This window comes from Epinephelus lanceolatus, chromosome 9, assembly GCF_041903045.1.
Source record: "Epinephelus lanceolatus isolate andai-2023 chromosome 9, ASM4190304v1, whole genome shotgun sequence".
Lineage (NCBI taxonomy): Eukaryota > Metazoa > Chordata > Actinopteri > Perciformes > Serranidae > Epinephelus > Epinephelus lanceolatus.
In genome coordinates this window covers 32,040,100-32,061,979 of record NC_135742.1, presented here as the reverse complement: position 1 = coordinate 32,061,979, position 21,880 = coordinate 32,040,100, and the positions used below count along the sequence as shown (strand labels likewise).

Genomic DNA, 21,880 nt, shown 5'->3' with positions numbered 1-21,880 from the left:
CCAAATGGGCCTACCAGGCACAGGCCCAGAGGCCCAAAGTGGCAGAGTGCCCCCTGGCCTTTACTTGCAAAATGTCACTCAAATTAACACGTACCCACCAGGAGGAGACTCAAAACGACCACAAAGAGACACAAAGACCACAAAGTGATACAAAGGAACTGCTAAGAGACACAATATTACTTCAAAGAGAAACAAAAACGACCGCAAGGACACACAAAATGACCACAAATAGAAGCAAAGCCACCATAAAGTCTGTGTGTCTTGCTCCTATGTAAGAGAGGTGATGGGTCCCTTTGCATATCTGTGCCCAGAGGCCCTTTGTCTCACAATCTGCCCATGCTCTTAGATGTTTACAGCTGCTGGGATCTTTTTCTTTCAGATTTGTTTTGACTGTCTGAGTGTGTGTATAAAGGTGAGGATATGCATTAGGCTATGAGCTAGTTAAGCTACAGATGTATGTATGTATGTATGTGAAACACAGTGTGAGTTGTGTTGTATCACAGATATATACAAATTAATGAATAGAGTGAAAACTGACATTATTATTTGAATGTCTGTAACACTATTTTGCACTTGACAAAATGCAAAAGGAAATCTGAAACACATTTTTCCGACATCAGTTCACCAGCATGAACTGATGCCACCATCACATTTCTTCTCAGCAGAGTTGTGAGTCACTTTGGTTTGCACCCGTCACATGCTTTGGAGAGGTCAAAATATTCCACACACTTAGCGTTTGTGTGCACGGGTTGTCAGATGTCACAAAGCCAAACGACATCATCTAACAGGCACTAAATTAATGAGTAATGAAAGGGAACTCATCAGCAGATTTGGAAGCAGTGTAGCAGATCAGAAAAGAGTCAATTCTGCTGACGGTGACAGTGGCCCGACAGTCTTGTGGGGTTTCTCAGTAAAGCCACTGGTGAATAACAGGTTGATCAGTAACATAGGTTGAGACTGTTGCTTCACATTCTGCTTAGATACACTTGCTTAGTGAGCTGTGCACATCACCTGTGGTTCTCCACTGCCTAAACTTAAGTTCAGTGTCATCGTATTATGGCAGGGTCCATTCTTCTTTGATTGGAATTTGTGTCTTTGTCAGAGAAAGATGGACAAGGACAAAAATACCTTAAAGACCCTTTAAACAAGTGTATAGGCACAATAATACCCCCAGGCTGCAGTGCACATTACACACCTCGGGCCTAGCTTTTGTTCCAACATTAGGGATGGGACATATGAAATGTAGGTGCCAGGACCCTCCAACACTTAATTTCTTGACTTTTTATGCACCAATTTTTCATGAAAATTGTTTTAATTTTGTCTTTGCCTATGCACACTTCAACATAAAATAGTTGGATGGCTGAAAATTAGGTATTTTTATAACCTCATAATATCAGGTTTGGCCAGTAGGAGGCGCCAGAGTGAAGGACATGCTATTAAATAAAAGGATCTTCACTTGTGTTCACTATTACACATCTGACTCAGGTCCTTATTGATAGATTTTGCCCATCAGTTTAAGCTGCACATGCGCATTGTCTTATTTACACGAGATAAGTCAAACTATACATAGTTACCAGGAATATTATGGAAATATAATAGCCCCTGATTACCATAAACACACTGTATCCTGAAATATGTTTCTTTAGGAGCAACAAGATATATTTAGGCAAAACAATAGACATTTGTGTGCCTCCGTGGTGGTGAGGAAACACATATTTTGGGGGATTTCAGGTTCATATGCAGCAAAGCAACATAATCAAAGACAACTGTAATTATTCCTCCCTGCCAACAAACAAGCTAAACATTAGCTTTAGGGCAGCAGTGGTCTCATGACTGGGCTGGAAAGGCGTGTACTCACCCAGCTCAATATATAAACCAACCTCCAGCAGGAGCCTCCAAACAGTACAGACCCCCCTCCTCTCACAGACGCGCATACTGTAACATCCTCTCTGTTTGCATTAAGCTCTTCAAGCCCGCTTCTCACAGCAGGACACACAACGTGTGCAGGAGCCAAACACGCAGCGGAAAACTCTCACTGTGGTCTCACATGTAAGTATTTTTAACTATTTTCCTGCCTCTTTCTCATTTCTCCTCTCTATGTTGTCGCTCCGTTTGAATTATGCAAGAGCAGCTAAGGAGATTAACATACCTCTATTTTCTATACTGATGGTGAGTTAGTTAACAATGAGTGAAAAGGACAATTATTCTCAGCTGTTTGAAGTTTTAAGTGGATTTATGTGTGGTTTTACTCCGTAGTGGAATTTCAGAGGGTACTTTAAAGTGACGCACTCTGTGAGCCTGTTGAATGTTGTCACACGGACACATTTAGATAAGTGGTAAAGCCAAATAATTACAGTGGTGGGTTTCATTACATATATGGATTTCTTTTAATTCAAATATTAGCTATTGCTGGTCCAAATCTTAGAAAGTCCCATTAAAGCACTCTTAAGATTAAATACATGTAAAAGTGCAATAAAGTTAGTGCTGTTACGTCACTGATATACAGCCTACGTCCAACATGCGTCCCTATATGGAAATTAAGACCATAATAAAAACACTCTGTAACAAATTTACACAATCAAGCCTTAAAATATGACAACATTCTTTATTTGACAGGGATTTATGCTCATAAAACCTGTACATTGCATAATTTATGAGGGTATTCTGTCTTCTTCCTGCTTTTGCCAAGAAAATAATATTGTTATGTCATGTTATGATTCACTCATCTCACCACAGCTTTCTGTTCAGGCAGATAACTCTACAATAATGTTATGCTTTAGCAATTTGATGCCAAATTTTAACGTGGTTCACCCCAGTAATGACTTACTTCTGATATAAAACACTTTATCACAACCACTTCCTTCTGCCACAGCATACTAAATCATGCACGCAGAACAAAATGATGCATGCCGTTTGGTCTCGTCAGCTAGTTTGGGATTTGTTAATGTGTAACTTAACTTTGGTTTTGAACCAGTTAATAATGTGTACTAACCTCTGACTTGTGTATTTATGTTTTTTTGCAGTGTGTATCATCAGAGACTCACTGTCACAATGGGTGTCCCTCCCGTCTCTAAAGCCTGTCATTTTATGATGAAGCCTACTTATAAACCCCACATACCAAGCTAGCAATACATTTTCTTCCCATTAGTGCTTTTAGAACAGAACTAAGAGGTTTTTAAATCCATTTTGTGGTAGAAATTTATTAATAAACACAGATTACCAAATAAGTCACTGATACACCACAATAAATTGGCTTTTTTTTTACACTCTGATTGTTTAAATTAAACTGAATTGCAAGTAGTGATGGATACAACTACACTAGCAACCCTTGCTGCGGCCACCACCGTGGCTCTGGCTCAGTCTACCATGTCAGGCTACTTGTGGCTGTTGGTGGTAGGCTTCATCATTGCTTTCATCCTGGCTTTCTCTGTGGGGGCAAACGATGTAGCCAACTCCTTCGGTACTGCAGTGGGCTCTGGCGTGGTCACCTTGCGTCAGGCCTGCATCCTGGCCACTATCTTTGAGACAGTGGGCTCAGTGCTGCTGGGGGCCAAAGTCAGCGAAACCATCCGAAAGGGGATTATTGATGTCCAGATGTACAATGGCTCTGAACACATCCTGATGGCAGGATCGATAAGTGCAATGTGTGGTAAGCACTCACATACATACCTATGTGACATAAACACATAATGTCACATAAATCTAGACAAGATATTTGACCAGTAAATTTTCAGATTGTAAGAACAGGCCTTGCTGATGTTTTTTGTCCTACAGGCTCTGCTGTGTGGCAGCTGGCTGCATCATTCCTGAAGCTCCCCATTTCTGGAACCCACTGTATTGTTGGAGCCACAATTGGCTTTTCCATGGTAGCCAGAGGTCACCAAGGGGTCAAATGGATGGAGCTACTGCGCATTGGTGAATATACGTTGTAGTATCTCTTGAAGATGTAGTTGGTAGCTTTTAGAAAAAATATATTTTTTACTATATTTGATCAACTTTCATTACATCCTGACAGTAGTACTTGAGACAGATAATTTGTGAAAAAAAATCATGTTCCTCCTCCTCCAAGCGATGTAAAGGCCCTGATACATTGAGCTGACAGTCGACTGTCAGCTAATGTTGGGCCGTCAGTCAGTGTCCCTCGTCGCTGCAGTATGTCCCGCACCATTGGCCTTCATTGACATTAGACGGCTTTTTTTCCATTGATTCAGCATGTTCAATCACTGTTGGCACCCAACAGTGAATACAATCACTCTGATTAGCAGTTCAGCTCAGTGCACAAGAGGAGAAACGGAAGTGAGCAAAGTAAACAAAGAGCTAAAGTCAAGCAAAGTGAGACCAAAACAAACTTGTTTTATAAGGTAAGATTGTATTACTGTAACCATTGAGCTCTCTAGAAGAAACGGTTCATGATGGTTTGTGTTATTGTTAACTGGCACAGATATCGTAACTATATTTTGTTCTTTCAGCATTTGATTGTGTTGTTGATGTGCAAACTGGCTAACTAGCATCTTGAATCCATCCTGTCAGTCTTCTGGTTTCCCTTTTTGAAGGATGATGACAGACGACCACTGTCTGCTGGTGTGGAAGGTTATTTTCTCTTACCCAGATGTAGAATGTACATAATGGTTGCCCTTTTGCTGAAGTCTTTGCAGCATGTTCATGTGCGTCTTTTTGGCCGAGACATGGCGATGTGAGGCGACGCAGCAGGGGAGGGTTTTGTTGCCGCTAGTTCTCTGGTATCGGTTTGGTGTGTCTGGGCCTTAATGGCATGTGCAATCATGCCTGAACGATAACAACCAATTAGAGCCAAGGAGTCACAGGAATGTCAATCATGTCATTTACAGCCGCTGACCTGCGTTGACACTGTCAGACCAGGCAGAGCTGATCAAATATGAATCAAGATTATGTTACTGTAGCACTTTTTTTTCATCTCAAATGTCTTAGGAAATATATTTTAGTGTACTGTTTAGCTGTAAAATGAAAAACGTTTGTGACCCGGCTGCCATGTTGATAACAGTCAAGCCAAAAACCAAACAACACCCACCGGTCAGAGCAAACGCTCTCATTTTACAGCTAAACAGTACACTAAAATATGTTTCTGGAGACACTTGTGGTTAAAAAATAGGTAATGCAGTAACATGATCTTGATTCATATTTGATCAGTGCTGCCTTGTTTGACAGTTTGACTGCAGTTCAGGACATGATTGACAGCTGTGTTAGAGACTCCTCGGCTTGGTTGTTTTCATTCAGACCATAGACTATATAATGATGGACGACGTGTTTGTGCTTCCTCCCACTGTACAAAATTAAAGTTAAAATATCCCTGATACGGCCGCTGCCATCTTGCACTGGAGGCAGAGTCTGCGCAATAGCGATCTCCACTGTATTGAGTTTCCGCTCATACATCCGTCTGACTAATCACAAGCAGCGCCGTTGATTGAAAGCACAGCATTTAGCACACACAGCTGACAATCATGATGTCAAACCCCCTTTTTATAGCTTCAGATGTCATCTGTACTGCTGTCAGGATATAGTGACAATGTCAGCCAATATGACAAAATGTTATTTCTATAAAAGTTACCAACTGTAGCTTTAAATCTAAAATACAAGTGTAGCTCAAAGCTCATTAATCAATGTTCTTTCACATATCTTTTGCTATCCAAAGTGGCATCCTGGTTCCTGTCACCTGTACTGTCTGGCATCATGTCAGGAATTCTCTTCTATTTTGTTCGCAAATTCATTCTGAACAAGGTAAGCCTTAAAACTACTACTACAATACTACTACCACTACTACTACTACTACTACTACTGCTAATGATAATAATAATAATAACTTGGATTTATATAGCACCTTTCAAGGTACTCAAGGCTGCTTTACAGAGTAAGAAAATATAAATAAATAAATAGATAAATAGGCAGAGTGAAAGTGAAAATAAACAAAACAGAAACAGAATAGCAATGATGGTTGAAGATGAGTGCACTGGCCATAAGCCTTGGTGAACAAATGGGTTTTGAGCAGTTTTTCGTAAATGTTCATACCGAAAGTTCACAGGCTAGTTTGGGGAGTGGAGAGCAGACCCTTGTCTTAGGACCATAGGTTCTGGGATGGGTTATAGGGGTGGAGGAGGTCAGACAGGTACTGGGGGGCAAGATCATGGAGGGATTTTTAGGTGTCCGTCCTGCCTGTCCAGGGCTTTGTTGGGCACCCTGGGGCTCCTTTGCAGAAGTCCAGATGGGAGTTGATAAAGGCATGATTAAGGGTCTCTGCCATGGAGTCAGAGAGTGATGACTGGAGTCTTGAAATATTTTTCAGGTGGAAAATCAGATTTACTGATGGTTTAGATGTGAGAATAGAAAGAGAGGATGGACTCCAAAATGACAGTCAGGTTTCAGACTTCTGAGGAAGGATGGATGCAACAGCTATCCACAGTGAGGAGGAGCTCGCCACCCTTGTGGAGCAGTGCCTTGGGGGCCACAACCACAAGCTCTGTTTTGTTGCTGTTAAGTTTGACTAGGTTTGATGACATCCATATTTTTATTATATGCATTCAGTTGACAAGAGACTGTGGGGGGAGTTCAGTGGATGATTTGGTGCTGAGATACAGTTATGTGTCATCAACATAGCAGTGAAAGCATAGACCGTGGTGGCAGGTGATCACACCAAGGACGAGCATTTAGATGGCGAAGAGGAGGGGTCTAAGCACAGAGCCTTGAGGCATGCCTTCGTTGACTGTTTTCTGTTGGAGAGATATGAATGGAACCAGGAGAGAACAGTGCCGGTGATGCTGATTTAGTCAGATAGGCAGTTGAGTGATGGTGTGGGAGACTGTCTCGTAGGCTAGGAGGATGGCCAGAATCAGCAGTGATGAGGAGGTAATTGGTGATTTTGATGAGGGCGGTGTGCGTGCTGTGGTGAGTTCTGAAGGCAGATTGAAGGGGTTCATAGAGTTCATGCCTGAACATGTGCAGATGGGGGGTCTACTGAGGAAAGAAAGGTTGGAATTCAGGCAGTAGTTATTGAGGTCATCTGGGTCCAGAGTAGACCTGGCCTTTTAAAGAAAGGGGTGACTGAGGCAGTTTTGATGCTGGAGGGTACCGTGCCAGACTCCAGGGAGGAGTTGATAATGTCCATCATGACGGGGCAGAGGTCAGTAAACGTGTCTTGAGCAAGGCTGTGGGCATGGGGTTCAGAGAACATGTGGAGGCCTTGGCCCTGGTGACCAGCTTAGCAATTAGATGACCATCCATGTGAGAGAAGCACTAGCGATTGTAGACGATTGATAAGTGTAATTGTAAAATGGAAGTTATCAGTGGGGAGAGGAAATGCTAATGCTAAGAATTCAAAATGATTCTTACTTAAAAGTGCATTGTTACTATTGTCAAAATAATATAGAAATAGTATTAAAAAGTAAAAGTGCTAATTCTGCAGAAAATTGTGACTGACATATTATTAAACATGACATCATTAGATTTTTAATACTGATGCATCAGCATTGAAGCTGCTACACCCTTTTCTTAAATTTAAAATGTTGGATAACTTGACCTCTTTGGGCTTAAATGAAACCATCTGAGAAGTTTCAAGGGGAAATATCTCTTTGTTGGAATTGCTAACAACCCTCTGCATTCACTCTGATTTCCACAGGCTGACCCTGTACCCAACGGCCTCAGAGCTCTTCCTATCTTCTACGCCACAACCATGGGCATCAACCTCTTCTCCATCATGTTTACAGGAGCACCGCGTAAGTACCATCTCCACGCACCACACCTATGCTTCTTTTGATTCACACAGCAGCTCTTGAAAGCCCTGGCGCAAGATGAGGTCTGACTAAATGTCACTGGAGACACAGAAGAGAGTTGATCACAATCATCTTAGGACAAAGTAGGTGGCAAAAAAATTAAGAAACATTTGATTTAAAGAGTTTTAGACTGCTTTTGTTTTGGTAATTTTGGACTTTATTTCGTCAGCCATAAATGCATCAACCCTGGCATATCTGTCTGATGAACTGTTCCTTTCAAGATAAAACCAGTGATAAAATGGTCAGACATTAATTGCACAAAATTAAAGCCACCACACGACAAAAATAAAGTTAAACCAGCTGAATGGGGATTTGAGAAAGATTCAACTATTAAATGGACAATTTCCACTCCTTTTTGTTTCATTTGCAGGATTGAACTTATCGAGAAGTCAACTGGCCTGGGCCCTTCACTGAAGGCTGCAGGCCGGTGTGTGTGGGTCAAGAGATATAACACACCATAACTCCTGCTATGCAAAATTACAGCCTAATACAGCAGAGTGCACTTCTTACACTGATACTGCACACATGTTCCAGCCAACACTTTATTTTCTGACACAGAGATACAGAAAAAACATTACTTTGTGTCAAGTCAACACTGTTTGGCTACACATCCATGTTGATAATGAAAGCCACTGCTTTTACTATGTGGCTTTTTATTGTTGTTAACCTGCTGTTGTCTACATGAGCAAACAGGTAAGTTGTGTCTGTGAGGGAAAATTCAATATTGTCATACTAACCTGCATTGAGATATCTAATTCTAGCAGTTACAGCAACAACTGTGTTAGCTTTAAAAGACGTGAAATACCAGAGAATACTGAGTGTATAATCACTGGGCTGCCAGACTGTTTTTCTGATCACTATCTGATCGGAGGAGTATGCACTCCTGCTGATACTGGTGTCTGTACACGGGCATAAATTTAGTCAGTGCAGGTGGGGCAGTTACACTGGGGCACATCGGGTGAGGGGGCCAAGAGAGAATGGGTCCTCCAACAATATGTTGGGCAGGAAAACGGGGCCCTTGTGAGTGAGTCACATGGCCACCTTAAAAATAGGCCCGCGTTCAAAGAAAAACTAACATTAAATTAAAAATGGTGCCATTACTATATTGAAAGGCAAACCCATCTACAACAGTAGAATAGTCTGTAGCAATATAACAAAATATGTTATAAAATATATGCTCACTCTAGACAAACTCTAGATAAACTATAAAAACTATTCAATTAAATGAATACTTCCTTATTTTCATAGATATTTTTGTCATATACATATATGCAATGTGATCATGTGACAAGATAATAAGATTATACGTTAGCTAGTTTAGGCGCATAACAAGTAACTAGCATGCACTAGGGTCCTTCATAACGATGCGCACTGGGGCCCGTTGTAACTACCTTATGCTACTGTGTCTGTAACACTGGAGCAGGTCACTGAAACATTTTGACCATAGCTCATGAAACAGAAAGAGTAATGATTACTTTGGAAAAGGGTCAATATGTCAGAGACCCATAAGATGTGACAAAGTGTCTCTGGTAATTAGGCTAGGAATGTTTGAGTACTAACAGTTTCTTATCTCACTGTTTGGAAGGGAGCAGCATCATTTGTGAATAAATGGAACAAGCAGTTAAGTTTCTGTTTGTCCTTATCTGAGACAGACCTTTCTGTCATGTCCCTGTCTCATGTGCACAGTGCTGGGTTTTGACAGAGTGCCATGGTGGGGTACCCTGTGCATTGTGCTGGGCTGTGCCTTCGTCACAGCTTTGATCGTTTGGTTCGTTGTTTGTCCATACCTCAAGAAGAAAATCAAGCGTGAGTAAATCTTCCACTTTCGGACTCACTCACAAGTGCATTTTGAATGAAAACACATTTTATGCTTATGAGTAAAATAGAGGGTTTTTATATCATTTTCTATGCTGGGTGGGATGTTTTGTTAAGCTTGTATAAGTAAAATGTGACATACTTGATCTCAGCTGAACACCATACTGTACCTCAGGAGAAACAACTGATGCTCCCTGTGAAACTCCACTAATGGAGAAGAACTCCAGCAAACCTGCTCCAGCAGAGCAGCCCTCAATACGTCATGACCCTCAACCCCAGACTCCTCCAGCAGACACTCAAATGGTGGCATTCAAACTTGGAGGCTCAGAGGAAGCTGACTTGGACAACAATGACATGGAAAACAAAGACCTGGACATCAGCAATGGTGAGTCGTTTGAACGGTTTAAAATGAATTATATTATTTACACTTTATCCGACTATATTAATCTCCACAGCAGTGATATAACTGTAAGGAACGCTGACTAAGTTTATTTATTCTCATAGTTCTGAATGGCAATATTGGCCCCATGATGATCACCGATCCTCACAGTGGACGGTCCCACACGATCCACAAAGATTCTGGTCTTTACAAAGACCTGCTACACAAGCTTCACAAGGCTAAGGTCGGTGACTGCATAGGTGACAGTGATACAGAGGAGCGGCCCATCAGGAGGAACAACAGCTACACCTCCTACACCATGGCTATTTATGGCATTCAAGGAGATCCTAAATACAAAGACCTGGATGATGGGCTGCAGAGAAGATCGAGGGTGGACAGTCACAGCAGCTACAGCTCAGCACTGACCAATGGGAGTGTAGTCCAAGAAGAGAGTCTGACTCAGGAAGCTGGCATGGACCTTGGTCTGGAAGAGGATGAGCTTGAAGTCGACCAACCAGCTGTCGCTTTGCTTTTCCAGTTCCTGCAGATACTCACAGCATGCTTTGGCTCCTTTGCTCACGGAGGGAACGATGTCAGGTAGGCAAGGGTGGTTTTCTCTTGAGGAATTTATGTATGTGTTGATTATCCAGAGTAGTTACATAAACTGTTTTTTTTTTTTTTAATAGCAATGCGATTGGTCCACTGGTGGCTCTCTGGCTTCTGTATGAAAGCGGCTCTGTGATGTCCAACACACCAACACCCATTTGGTTGCTTCTTTACGGAGGAGTGGGTATCTGCGCTGGACTCTGGGTATGGGGACGAAGAGTGATGCAGACCATGGGCAAAGACCTTACACCCATTACACCATCCAGGTATGCCACACATTTATATTCTTTAACAAGTAAAATTAGGATGTATCTGATAGTCAAAGTGTACTAACATATTTTATTTCACTTTAGTGGATTCAGCATTGAGCTAGCATCAGCACTCACAGTTGTTGTGGCATCCAATGTTGGTCTTCCTGTCAGCACAACCCACTGCAAGGTAACAGAACTCAAAAGTGTGAAACTTCAACCTAAATAGATGAATATGACAATCAAATGTAGGTTCAGTTTGAGCATGTGTTATAAAAGTGTTTTACATCCACACAGGTGGGGTCTGTGGTGGCTGTTGGATGGCTGCGCTCAAGGAAATCAGTTGACTGGCGTCTGTTCAGGAACATCTTCATCGCCTGGTTTGTCACAGTTCCTATCTCTGGGCTGATCAGTGCTGCCATCATGGCTCTCTTCATATATGTTGTTCTGTGAGCCTCACACTGCCCTGCCACACTGTTACTGATGGACTGCTACCTACAGATTTTGTTTGACTGACTGACTGACTGACCAACTAAACACGTTGTTTGGTCCTATTAATGATTTTTATATGATGCAATGTCATGTCAAGGTCAAGCCAATTATATTACCTCACAGGAATATGTCCATGAATGATGTAAGATCTAATAACACTGTTCAAACATCCTGTGATCCCTTTGTATATTTGTATAAAAGCAATATGTATTATAAATCAAATAATTCACTTGTGACTGACTGTTATTTGTATGGTACAAATAACAGTTATATTCCCTGTTTGCGTATTTGGATGTAATAAAACAAGGAGTTGCTTGATTTGCAGGAATTTCAATGTATTTTACTCACTATTAAACATTTTCCACTGAATCTTATTTAATGTGTGTTTGGGGAAGAGATGGGTCAGTAAACACAAACAAACAATACATGGACGAAAACTGAATTTTTTTCCTACATTATCATTTTTAACAGCATATACCTACTGCAAAAAAATGCAGCAGCCCCTGCTTATGTAGTACACTGAAAAGTCCACTAGGTGTTGCTTTTGCTGCAGCAGCCACCACAGCTAATGTTGAGTTTTAACACTGTTCTCCACAGTGTATTTACCATCTGCAGCAGGTTTCTTTTTTAAGATTCTGTGCAAGTTCATTTCATAACAATTGTAATTTATGCTGTAATTCATCATATAAAAACTTTAGTCTGTTCAAAAGAAATTATTTAAGGGTGCATTCAAATTACTCTCCTGTCCATTTACTTTTATTTAAAGCCTGTAGTAGCAACCGTTGTAACTTGGCCAGACTATAAATGCTATGGTATACTAGTCAATGAATCATGAATCAATGGTATTATACTAGTCAAACTAGCAGAGCTATCCATGAATCCATATCACCCAGATAATGGTATTTTTCTCCCTGCTGAGGTCTGACAAAATGTACCAGATACCCCTGACCAGCATTGAGGAGCTCGGGTGGGCTGACGGACAAACAGACAGACGAACAAATGAAAGGAAGAAAAACAAGTAGGAAAAAGATTTTAGCTACAGATTGTTCCTCAAAAAATATTAATTACTCACAAGCATTGAATTCATCACTGCTTGTGCAACTTTAATACATCTGACTGACAGGTATGGTTTTGGAGCAGAGTGTCCTGGGTTTGCCCAAGGACTGTTGCTTTCAAGTCAGGTCAGTAAACACACATTGGTACAGGCTGATGCGTGCTGAGGTATGTGTTATTGAAGAGGCCCTGCCTTCAATTCTGGAAAAATCATGCGCAAAGTATTGTGGGTGCTTAGTGCCCGCTGAGGATACAAATGTGTCCTTGAAAATTCTCTGAAAGAACACCTCAGTTTCAGCAGAATTCAAAAGACCATTGACTTTGGAACAATACTTTGGTGGGATTCAAAGACATAGCCTCCTTGAAATTTAGCTGTTTAAGGATCCTTCCTTGACTTTGAGAAGCACTAGACTCATTCGAGATGAGCCAGGCCTGCGCAGAATCGATCATGGTGATTGCTGGACATTGCACACCTGTTAGATTTGTGTTCGTTTGTGTTTGTGCATCTTTCTACACTGTGTTGTTGGGTATGCTTGTTTTCTTTAAATTTACCTTACTCGCTACAAACTAAAAGCAAGTCCCCAAGGTTTTGTTTTTTAATACAGTATGTGGTCCCAGTTTGGAAGGCCAGTGGTCGAACAATGCTTCTCATGGGTGGTTGGGTTTCACAGTAGCCCACTTAAATTAATGCATCACAGTTTAAAGCCCCTGCTGTTTGTGGGAGGGACTTTGATCACGCATTTAAGATCAATTAAAAACAGTATTTTGCATGATAGTGAAAGTTTTTATAGTCATTTCAGTGCCACAGGAGTGAGTAAAATAGAATGGCACCTGGAAATGTTATGAAGAGGTTCAGGGACACCAGCAACACTACGAACTAAAAACCCCACAGCTCCCATAAGGGTAGACATAAGGTCTAAAATGTAAACAGGGTGGTTGACAAGATGTATAAGGTAGAGAAGGGGTCTGTATAGTCTGCCATGAACCATGTCCTAGCAACCAAATATGGTGATTTAGAATAGATGAGGAACAAAACAAAAGAAAACCTCTTTGAGCAATGTCTGAACTGACATTTCAAATGAAGCCTCATGCATGCATTTTGGCCTTTCAGTCCTATCATAAGCTTTTTATTCAGGTAAGTTAAATAGGAGGTTATTACCCCCAAAAAAAGAGGAAGAAGAAGAAGAGGAACAAAAACAAACAGGAAGACCAACAAAAAAGGGGAAGGACAGAAAACAACAGAAGAAGAGAAGGACCACAACAAAGAAGAAGAGGAACAACAACAACATAGAAGAGCAAGAAGAACAAAGGAGAAGAAGAAGGAGGAACAACAACAAGAACACCAGAAGCAGAAGAGGGAGTAAGAAGAGAAAAGGCGACAACAAAAAATGAAGAGAAAAACATGACAGAAGAACAACTACAAAAAGAAAAAAGAGAACAAAGGATTATAACAATAAGAGAACAAACAACGAAAAGGAAGTGTAAGAGAAGCAAAGAAAAGTCAAGAGGAACATCGAAAAGAAGAAAGAATGAAGACAACACAGAAGAAGAAGAAAGGTGAGTCACCATGAGTGGTGGAAATTATGCTGTTTAGTCCATAGTGAAATAGGTGATGTTCGCTCCCCTAAGAGTTAATATCTTAATGGAAAAGTCTGAGTGTTTAGAGTGTCTTGCTATTGTTATTCATACTTAATCAGTTTCCCCTGTCTCTGCCTGGTATGAGGCCCAAGTACAGATGCAGCTTCATCCTCAGTGGTCCTGTCTCCCCATACCCACGACCAATGAAACAGCCCTACTCCCAACTGAGGAAGCAGGTGAGCAGCATTCTATCATGTGAGATGTCAGCTGATAGTAACAGAAATGTTGATCATGGCGCTCAGCATAAGTTCAATCAGGAAGACTTTCTGTGTGCTCATTCATTCACAATTCTCTGCCTCCCACTCCCACCACTTCCTCTAATCTGCTGACTATGAGTGTTCACTCTTCCAGTTATCCAATTAAACTTTGCCACAATCTCTATCAGCCAATCAGGATGCCACTATAAAATTTTAAATCTGCTCTCATCTCTGCTGCGGTCAGCTGTCATTTTAGGCCTTTTTGATTGGTCGTTGGACCATAATTTCTGTTCGTCAGTACTGACAGTAATTTCTGTTTGGTCGCTGGACCTTATTTTACTTACATGGTTTTATTTAAGGTGGTGTAGTGACCTTAGTTTGTTCAGTCTAATGACTTTTTATTTCTGTTTGTTCTTTGTTGACCTTTTATTATGTTCTACATTTAGACTCCCCAGGTCACTAGGACCTCACACCAGCCACAGTATTTTCAGTTTGGTCATCAGACCATTAATTTCTGTTGCTGACTTAATTTATGTGGACATTGGACCTTGGTCTTTTTTTAAACATTTTATCCAAGCTGGTCTTCTGACCTTGATTTCTGTTTGGTCTTATGACCTTTTATCTTGCTCAACATATACAGTACAGGCCAAAAGTTTGGACACACCTTCTCATTCAATGCGTTTTCTTTATTTTCATGACTATTTACATTGTAGATTCTCACTGAAGGCATCAAAACTATGAATGAACACATGTGGAGTTATGTACTTAACAAAAAAAGGTGAAATAACTGAAAACATGTTTTATATTCTAGTTTCTTCAAAATAGCCACCCTTTGCTCTGATTACTGCTTTGCACACTCTTGGCATTCTCTCCATGAGCTTCAAGAGGTAGTCACCTGAAATGGTTTTCCAACAGTCTTGAAGGAGTTCCCAGAGGTGTTTAGCACTTGTTGGCCCCTTTGCCTTCACTCTGCGGTCCAGCTCACCCCAAACCATCTCGATTGGGTTCAGGTCCGGTGACTGTGGAGGCCAGGTCATCTGCCGCAGCACTCCATCACTCTCCTTCTTGGTCAAATAGCCCTTACACAGCCTGGAGGTGTGTTTGGGGTCATTGTCCTGTTGAAAAATAAATGATCGTCCAACTAAACGCAAACTGGATGGGATGGCATGTCGCTGCAGGATGCTGTGGTAGCCATGCTGGTTCAGTGTGCCTTCAATTTTGAATAAATCCCCAACAGTGTCACCAGCAAAACACCCCCACACCATCACACCTCCTCCTCCATGCTTCACAGTGGGAACCAGGCATGTGGAATCCATCCGTTCACCTTTTCTGCATCTCACAAAGACACGGCGGTTGGAACCAAAGATCCCAAATTTGGACTCATCAGACCAAAGCACAGATTTCCACTGGTCTAATGTCCATTCCTTGTGTTTCTTGGCCCAAACAAATCTCTTCTGCTTGTTGCCTCTCCTTAGCAGTGGTTTCCTAGCAGCTATTTGACCATGAAGGCCTGATTCGCGCAGTCTCCTCTTAACAGTTGTTCTAGAGATGGGTCTGCTGCTAGAACTCTGTGTGGCATTCATCTGGTCTCTGATCTGAGCTGCTGTTAACTTGCGATTTCTGAGGCTGGTGACTCGGATGAACTTATCCTCAGAAGCAGAGGTGACTCTTGGTCTTCCTTTCCTGGGTCGGTCCTCATGTGTGCCAGTTTCGTTGTAGCGCTTGATGGTTTTTGCGACTCCACTTGGGGACACATTTAAAGTTTTTGCAATTTTCCGGACTGACTGACCTTCATTTCTTAAAGTAATGATGGCCACTCGTTTTTCTTTAGTTAGCTGATTGGTTCTTGCCATAATATGAATTTTAACAGTTGTCCAATAGGGCTGTCGGATGTGTATTAACCTGACTTCTGCACAACACAACTGATGGTCCCAACCCCATTGATAAAGCAAGAAATTCCACTAATTAACCCTGATAAGGCACACCTGTGAAGTGGAAACCATTTCAGGTGACTACCTCTTGAAGCTCATGGAGAGAATGCCAAGAATGTGCAAAGCAGTAATCAGAGCAAAGGGTGGCTATTTTGAAGAAACTAGAATATAAAACATGTTTTCAGTTATTTCACCTTTTTTTGTTAAGTACATAACTCCACATGTGTTCATTCATAGTTTTGATGCCTTCAGTGAGAATCTACAATATAAATAGTCATGAAAATAAAGAAAACGCATTGAATGAGAAGGTGTGTCCAAACTTTTGGCCTGTACTGTATGCACTTGTGGTGCACTTTTTCAGCTTTCCTTTCTGGTATATCACCATTATTTCTTTTGTCACAGCTTATTTTATCTCTCGCTTTAATAATATTTGGTTTGAGCTCAACATGTTTCCATACTGCCTTTTCAATGCTTATTTTGCATCTATCATCATCTACTAGATAATGGCTCCCTAGCTGTCATTCCAGACTTATTCCCACAACACGTTTCTCATCAGGGTTAAATTATCGTATTCAGGGCTTGTTTTAGTCATATACTTAATGGGCATATATCCATTTCATAGTCTTTCTTGTTTTGCTTTATGTGTGTTTCTGTTTTGGGGGCACTCTCTATTCCCTATTTGTCTATGGATTAATTACCCTCTTTAAATCATACCATCTCAATGGGGTCTAATTGCCAAAGAATTTTTACATTTTTTTCATTCTTATGTGCACATTTTGATCAATATTCTTTTCACTATAAAAATGAGTCTCCCAAAATTAAAATTATGTTATTACCAGTGGTGGAAAAAGTACTGAGATTTTTACTTAAGGAAAAGTAGAAATACCACAGTCTAAAAACACTTGATAATAAGAAAAAGTCCTGGATTCAAAATGTTACTTGAGTATAAGTTCAGAAGGAAGACAGATAAAACCCAACAAAGAGCAAGAGTTAGCACAAAATAGAATAGGAAGAACAATAACAAAGAAGAGGAAGAAAGAGAAAGAAGAGCAACAACAAAGATGAAGAAAAGAAAGAACAACACTAACCAAAGAGTAGAAGACAGACAAAAAAGTAAAGGAAGAAGAAAAGAAGGATGAAGAACGATAACAACAATAAAGAGAAAGAAGAGTAACAACAGAGAAAAAGAACAAAAAGAAAGAAGGAGGACAAAAACAACAAAAGAACAGAGATAAAAACAACATCAAAGAACAACACCACCAGGAGAGAAGAACACTGATTAAAACTAGGAAGAGGAGAAACAAAAATAAGAACATGGACAACAAAGCTAAGGAAGAAGAAGACAAAGGAAAAAAAGAAAGAAGAAAAAGAAGAACAAGAAGAAGAAAGACAAAGAAAAGTGACAAAAACCAACAAAGAGGAAAGGGAAGAAGAACAAAAAAATGCAACAATAAATAAGAAGAGGAAGAAGAGAAACCTGAGAAATTGGGAAAATTAAAACTAAAAATGAGGGCAGCATAAATATTAGCATGTCAACACTGCACAAACATCACCAGACCCAGGGGTGAAGTTAGTTTAATATTTGATACCTACCATTTTCCGAGGCTGTTATCTTCAATACCTAAATATCAAAGCCTTGATTTCACCCAGTTTTTGTTGGAAAGCTAATTTAGGCAGATATTTCAGTTTTAGTCAACTCAAAATGATTAAAAATGCTGATGCAGTTGAGAGAGCAATGAACTGAATGTCTGTCCAACACACCTGTGACTATAGGAGTAGTTAGGGACCATATGCAGAGGACCATCTCTGAAAAAACAACAAGTCGAACCTTGAAGCAGATGGGCTACAGCAGCAGAAGACCACACCAGGTGCCACTCCTGTCAGCTAAGAACAGAAAACTGAGGCTACAATTCGCACGGGCTCACCAAAATTGGACAAAAGAAGATTAGAAAAACGTTGCCTGGTCTCATGAGTCTTGATTTGTGCAGCAAAATTCAGATGGTAGAGTCAGAATTTGGTATAGTCAACGTGAAAGCATGGATCCATCCTGACTTGTATCAATGGTTCAGGCTGGTGGTGGTGGTGGTGGTGCTGTAATGGTGTGGGGGATATTTTCTTGGCACACTTTGGGCCCCTTAGTACCAACTGAGCACGGTTTAAACACCTCAGCCTACCTGAGTATTGTTGCCAACTGTGTCCATCCCTTTATGACCACAGTCTACCCATCTTCTGATGGCTACTTCCAGCAGGATAACGCGCCATGTCACAAAGCTTAAATTATCTCAAACTGGTTTCTTGAACATGACAATGAGTTCACTGTACTCCAATGGCCTCCACAGTCACCAGATCTCAATCTAATAGAGCACTTTTGGGATGTGGTGGAATGGGAGATTTGCATCATGGATGTGCAGTCCACAAATCTGCAGCAACTGCAAGATGCAATCATGTAAACATGAACCAAAATCTCTGAGGAATGTTTCCAGCACTTTGTTGAATCTATGCCACGAAGAATTAAGGCAGTTCTGAAGGCAAAAGGGGAGCCAACGTGGTACTCATACAATTCAGTCAATCAATTTTATTTATAAAGCCCAATATCACAAATCACAATTTGTCTCACAGGGCTTTACTATGGGGTGCCGTTTGTAAAGTGTCTCATGCTGAAAATAACATCAACATTTTGCCACATTTAGCTTCAAACAATGTTTAAAAAAGTATTGTGAATTTTTTAACGTCACCTTTTACCACATTTACAGCAATATTTGTTAACTTAGAAATATATGAAATAGTTAAATCTAAATATTAAATGTGGCACCTAAATGTTAAATGTTAAATCTAAATATTAAATATAAATATAAATATAAATGTTAAATCTAAATATTAAATCTAAATCTAAATGTTAAATCTAAATGCTAAATATAAATCTAAAGGTTAAATCTAAATGCTAAATATAAATCTAAATGTTAAATGTTAAATCTAAATGTTCTGGGTGAAACTAAATATTTAGCTAATATGCAAATTCACACTGCCGGTCACCGGAAGTACCAAAATAAAAGCTCGAGATGGTCAGACTGTGTTTATAGAATCAAATAACGAATTAAAACCAACTTATCAGGGAAATGGACACTTGAACATACATTAGCGTGATAATAACTACCTAAAATAACAAGAAACATGTTTGGAGAAATTTTATTTGACGTGTACTTTGAGTTGTTAGTGTCCCTTCGGAGGGACTAACAACCTAAACTAAGCTAACAACCGTTAGCTCTTAGCACCATTAGCAGTGTCTGTAATGACTCATTAACTCTTAAATGGTCTGTGAAAAAAATATTTTTTCCAGCGGATGTCTTAGTTACAACATGATTGAGCTAGCAAAGCAGTTTTGTGTTGCGATGTGTGGTATTTATTCAGTTTTGGGAAATGACAATGTCTAGAAAGCATCAGTGGCTGTAGCAGCAGCAAAGCTAACATCAGGACGTCATCTGTTAAAAGCCTCCCGTTGTCAGATACGACATGAAACTACTCCAGTTAGGTTAATCATGTTGTAACTAAGACATCCGCCGGAAAAAATTTTTTTTTTTCACGGACTGTTTAGAGTCACCGCTAACGGGGCTAACAGCTAACGGTTAGCCCCACTAATCTACGATAACCATGTTATTAATTTCAGAACGTGATAGTAATGTTTGTTCAATCATTGTGTTATAGACTTTACAAACACCAGATTAGTCTAAACGGTGATATAGTGACATGAAAATGTGAGATATGCATATATGTAGCGAAACTCCGCTGGTTTTCTACCCGGAAGTATTTCTAAACAACAAGGTGATTCCTTCCAAAGAGACACTAACAACTCAAAGTACACATCAAATAAAATTTCTCCAAACACGTTTCTTGTTATTTTAGGTAGTTATTATCACGCTAATGTATGTTCAAGTGTTCATTTCCCCCGATAAGTTGGTTTTAATTCGTTATTTGATTCTATAAACACAGTCTGACCATCTCAAGCTTTTATTTTGGTACTTCCGGTAACCGGCAGTGTGAATTTGCATATTAGCTAAATATTTAGTTTCACCCAGAACATTTAGATTTAATATTTAACATTTAGATTTATATTTAGCATTTAGATTTAACATTTATATTTATATTTATATTTAATATTTAGATTTAACATTTATATTTAGCATTTAGATTAAACATTTATATTTATATTTATATTTAGCATTTAGATTCAACATTTAGATTTAGATTTAGATTTAATATTTAGATTTAACTATTTAATATATTTCTAAGTTAACAAATATTGTTGTAAATGTGGTAAAAGGTAACACTTTTTAAACATTGTTTGAAGCTAAATGTGGCAAAATGTTGATGTTATTTTCAGCGTGAGACACTTTACAAACGGCACCCCATACTTTACAGTATACGACATCCCTCTGTCCTTAGGACCCTCGCAGTAGATAAGGAAAAACTCCCTGGTACTAGCAAGGTGTACCTAATAAAGTGGCTGGTAAGTGTATTTACTGCCGGGTAGCCCAGTGCTAATAATATATATAATAATACTATAATAGTACATCAAGAACCAGAAGCTCTGGAAATCTAGATTCCATAGCAGCTTCCTAAAAGCTGAACACTAGCTTTTGTTTACTGAGAAATGAGTTTCCTGTGAAGGTTTAGTAACACCAAAAGGCCACATGATGGTGCTCTTTTCCAGATAATTGATGCCGTTGGTGGGGTCTGAGGTTTAGGAGACTTCCACAAACTGGTCTCTCCCATATTCACCACTTCATTAGTAATTTTCTTTATTGCTCAAAGGTAAGCAACCTATATGCGCTGAGGGGGGTGCCTTCGACTTTTCACCTTTCATGTGCAGAGTAGCATGAGATATGAAGCTGACAAGTTAGCCTGTTTCACTGAGCCAAAATAATAGTGTACCCTGACCTTGAAGGAGAGTATTTCTATTTTTTTTAAGACCTTTGTTTTCTGTAGCTCTGATAAGTTTGGTTCTTTACTCCTCCATATGTCAAAACAGTCAGACTGCACTAACATCAACATTAAAGCATTTGACCTTCCCCTTAAAATCGTCTGGTCAGTAAATGTGGGATGGGACATATAGGATCACGTTGACAGGTTTACCCTTACTTAATTACAAGTCTACAACACATACATTTCATATATGAATGATCTTTGTTCTACAAGCTGATTTTAGAGCTGTGAAGATCAATAGCAAGGGGCAATATGTTTCATTTACATATTCAGTACAAGACAGAGAATTGTTGGATGACACTTTGTTCATGAAGGATTTAAATACAATTTGTGCAATTTATGCATGTACATGCGCATAAATCAGCATGTGTGCTGTGTCATTTTAAAACATGTGAAGCGCCACACATGTTGTGCATGGATGCATAAAAACATGTAGGTTAAATGCTACATTTACTGCATTATGAAAGGACAATGAAAATGATAAAGACCAACTCTATATCCAGCCTACAGGCCAGGGAGGCATTATCCCAGGGGTCCTCCTGTCTGCTGAGGATTGCAAAAAAATCCTCACTGTTTTCTCCCTATTGCATGTACATTATTTTGGCAGCAGATGGTACTGTTGTCCCATTGAGCAGGATTTTATATGAACCCACTCAACCGTCTTACATACAGTATGCAGTAAGCCCTGAACAGGTAGACCTTGATATCAGGTAGACATTACATTTTCTACAGAATATGTAAT

At 39.9% G+C, this 21,880-nt stretch overlaps 2 protein-coding genes across 2 annotated transcripts in view; both read left to right on the top strand.

Annotated features, from left to right (window-relative positions):
• The first annotated feature begins 1,890 nt into the window (after window positions 1–1,890).
• On the top strand, window positions 1,891–11,708 carry slc20a1a (solute carrier family 20 member 1a). Its single transcript, XM_033620383.2, has 11 exons — window positions 1,891–2,049; window positions 3,024–3,649; window positions 3,775–3,915; window positions 5,669–5,754; window positions 7,646–7,742; window positions 9,486–9,605; window positions 9,790–9,999; window positions 10,119–10,590; window positions 10,680–10,865; window positions 10,953–11,037; window positions 11,145–11,708. The coding sequence occupies exons 2-11, from the start codon at window positions 3,304–3,306 to the stop codon at window positions 11,298–11,300; spliced, it is 1,899 nt and encodes a 632-aa protein (XP_033476274.2). The 5' UTR covers window positions 1,891–2,049; window positions 3,024–3,303; the 3' UTR covers window positions 11,301–11,708.
• Window positions 11,709–13,723: 2,015 nt separating this feature from the next.
• Window positions 13,724–21,880, top strand: part of dtx1 (deltex 1, E3 ubiquitin ligase) — a 67,157-nt gene continuing 59,000 nt past the window's right edge. Inside the window, exons 1-2 of the mRNA XM_033620566.2 lie at window positions 13,724–13,949; window positions 14,116–14,206. The gene's annotated coding sequence lies outside the window, so the exon portion shown is untranslated. The remainder of the gene's footprint in view (window positions 13,950–14,115; window positions 14,207–21,880) is intronic.

Excerpts from the sequence above, each read along its gene's own strand:
- slc20a1a (XM_033620383.2), top strand. The coding sequence starts at position 3,304 with ATGGATACAACTACACTAGCAACCCTTGCTGCGGCCACCACCGTGGCT. Across the intron at positions 9,606-9,789 it reads CCTCAAGAAGAAAATCAAGC|GAGAAACAACTGATGCTCCC; the intron begins GTGAGTAAATCT and ends ACTGTACCTCAG. Across the intron at positions 10,591-10,679 it reads CACGGAGGGAACGATGTCAG|CAATGCGATTGGTCCACTGG; the intron begins GTAGGCAAGGGT and ends TTTTTTTAATAG.